At 45.0% G+C, this 1,590-nt stretch overlaps 1 protein-coding gene across 1 annotated transcript; it reads right to left on the bottom strand.

The window, feature by feature from the left end:
- Positions 1-427: 427 nt before the first annotated feature.
- LOC127207229 (olfactory receptor 1B1) lies at positions 428-1,381 on the bottom strand. Its single transcript, XM_051166600.1, has one exon. The coding sequence runs from the start codon at positions 1,379-1,381 to the stop codon at positions 428-430; it is 954 nt and encodes a 317-aa protein (XP_051022557.1).
- Between the last annotated feature and the right edge of the window lie 209 nt (positions 1,382-1,590).

Below are 1,590 nucleotides of genomic sequence, written 5' to 3'. Positions count from 1 at the left end.
TGTTAACTAAACTAAGTAGTGAATTTGCCCACCCAACTATTGAGGTCACTTCCTTTCTATATGCACCAACACATGTTGTTTGAAAGCATGGCACAGAAAGCGCCACTATAAGGAACTCCAGAGTGCTTGATTTCATTCATAATTTTAAAATCTTATCTTCATATTCCTTTAAAACTCTAAAGTCAAAGCAACTCAGGCTTGATGACTGAGATGATTAGCCTAATGAAGATATATGAGGGACATTTAAGTAAAGGAGCCTTGTCATATGTGGGGGTTAGTGTGGAACGTTTACAGCTCTGTTGACATGAGTCAAATTAGGAGCAGCTTCGGTTCTGTAGACTATTGCTTCCTCTGATCATCCCTCAAACCTCTGATCAAACTCAGCCTATGCCCATCCTCTTCTACCTAATATCTAAATGTAAAATACTCAGGAGTCCACTCTCCCCTGTCTCAGTAGTCGGCGGAGGGCACCTTTGACGTCCTTATTACGTAGACTATAAACAAATGGGTTAGCCAATGGAGTAATGGCTGTGTACATTACTGAAGCCACCATGTCTTTATCCCGGGAGTTCTGTGTGGGAGGTTGGAAGTAGACCCAAATGATGGTGCCATAGAGGAAGGCAACCATAGTGAGATGGGATCCGCAGGTGGAGACTGCTCTGCGGCGACCAGCGGCTGAAGGCAATCGTAAGATGGTGGCCCCGATTCTGGCGTAGGAAAGTACAATGAGGGAACAAGGGCCCAGCATGAGGAAGCCACCCTCCAAGAATATAGCCAGCTCATTGGAATGTGTGTCAGAGCAAGAGGCTCGCAGGAGTGGTCGGTGGTCACAAAAGAAGTGAGGAAGGATAACATTGTCCCCAGCATCCCCAGTCCAACACAGTGGCAGAATGAGTCCCACGTGCAGCATGGTGTGTACTATGGATACCACCCAGCTCAAAGCCAGTAAGCGGGCACAGATTTGTCGATTCATCACCAAAGAATAGTGCAAAGGATCACAGATGGCCACATAGCGATCCAGAGCCATGACAGCAATGACAAGTGTATCTGTGACTCCAAACACATAAAAGAAAAAGAACTGAGTCAAACAGCGGGCTGCAGGAATGGCTGGGTAATCAGATGCCAGGTGAACCAACAGCTGGGGCAGGGTGACTGTGGATAGTCCCAAGTCTATCATGGAGAGGCCACGCAGCAAATAATACATAGGTGAGTGGAGCCTGGAGTCCCAGGAGATGAGTAGTATCAAAGTCACATTTCCCAATATGGTAGCCAGGTAAATAAATAGGAATAAGAGAAAGAGGAAACTATGGGGTACATCAGCCCTGGAGAACCCAAGGAGCAAGAAGACCGGTGAATGAGATGCATTAGGTGCACAGTTCATGATGAGTAACAGAGATCCTGCCTGAAAGAGACGTTGGGCCAAAACCTAAGTCAGAGTTCAGAAGTTAATGATCCGATCATTTCTACCTAACTTAGTAATGTCAACCAAGATCCTTGAATACTTACTTTCAGTTATATATGTATTTCTTCCTCTAAGTAATTTTATTAGTTTTATAGCTATTTCTCTCCTATGTCTGTCTTTTCAACACA

Source organism: Acomys russatus, chromosome 24 (genome assembly GCF_903995435.1).
Source record: "Acomys russatus chromosome 24, mAcoRus1.1, whole genome shotgun sequence".
Lineage (NCBI taxonomy): Eukaryota > Metazoa > Chordata > Mammalia > Rodentia > Muridae > Acomys > Acomys russatus.
The sequence above is the reverse complement of the archived record's forward strand: the minus strand, read 5'-3'. Positions and strand labels throughout refer to the sequence as shown.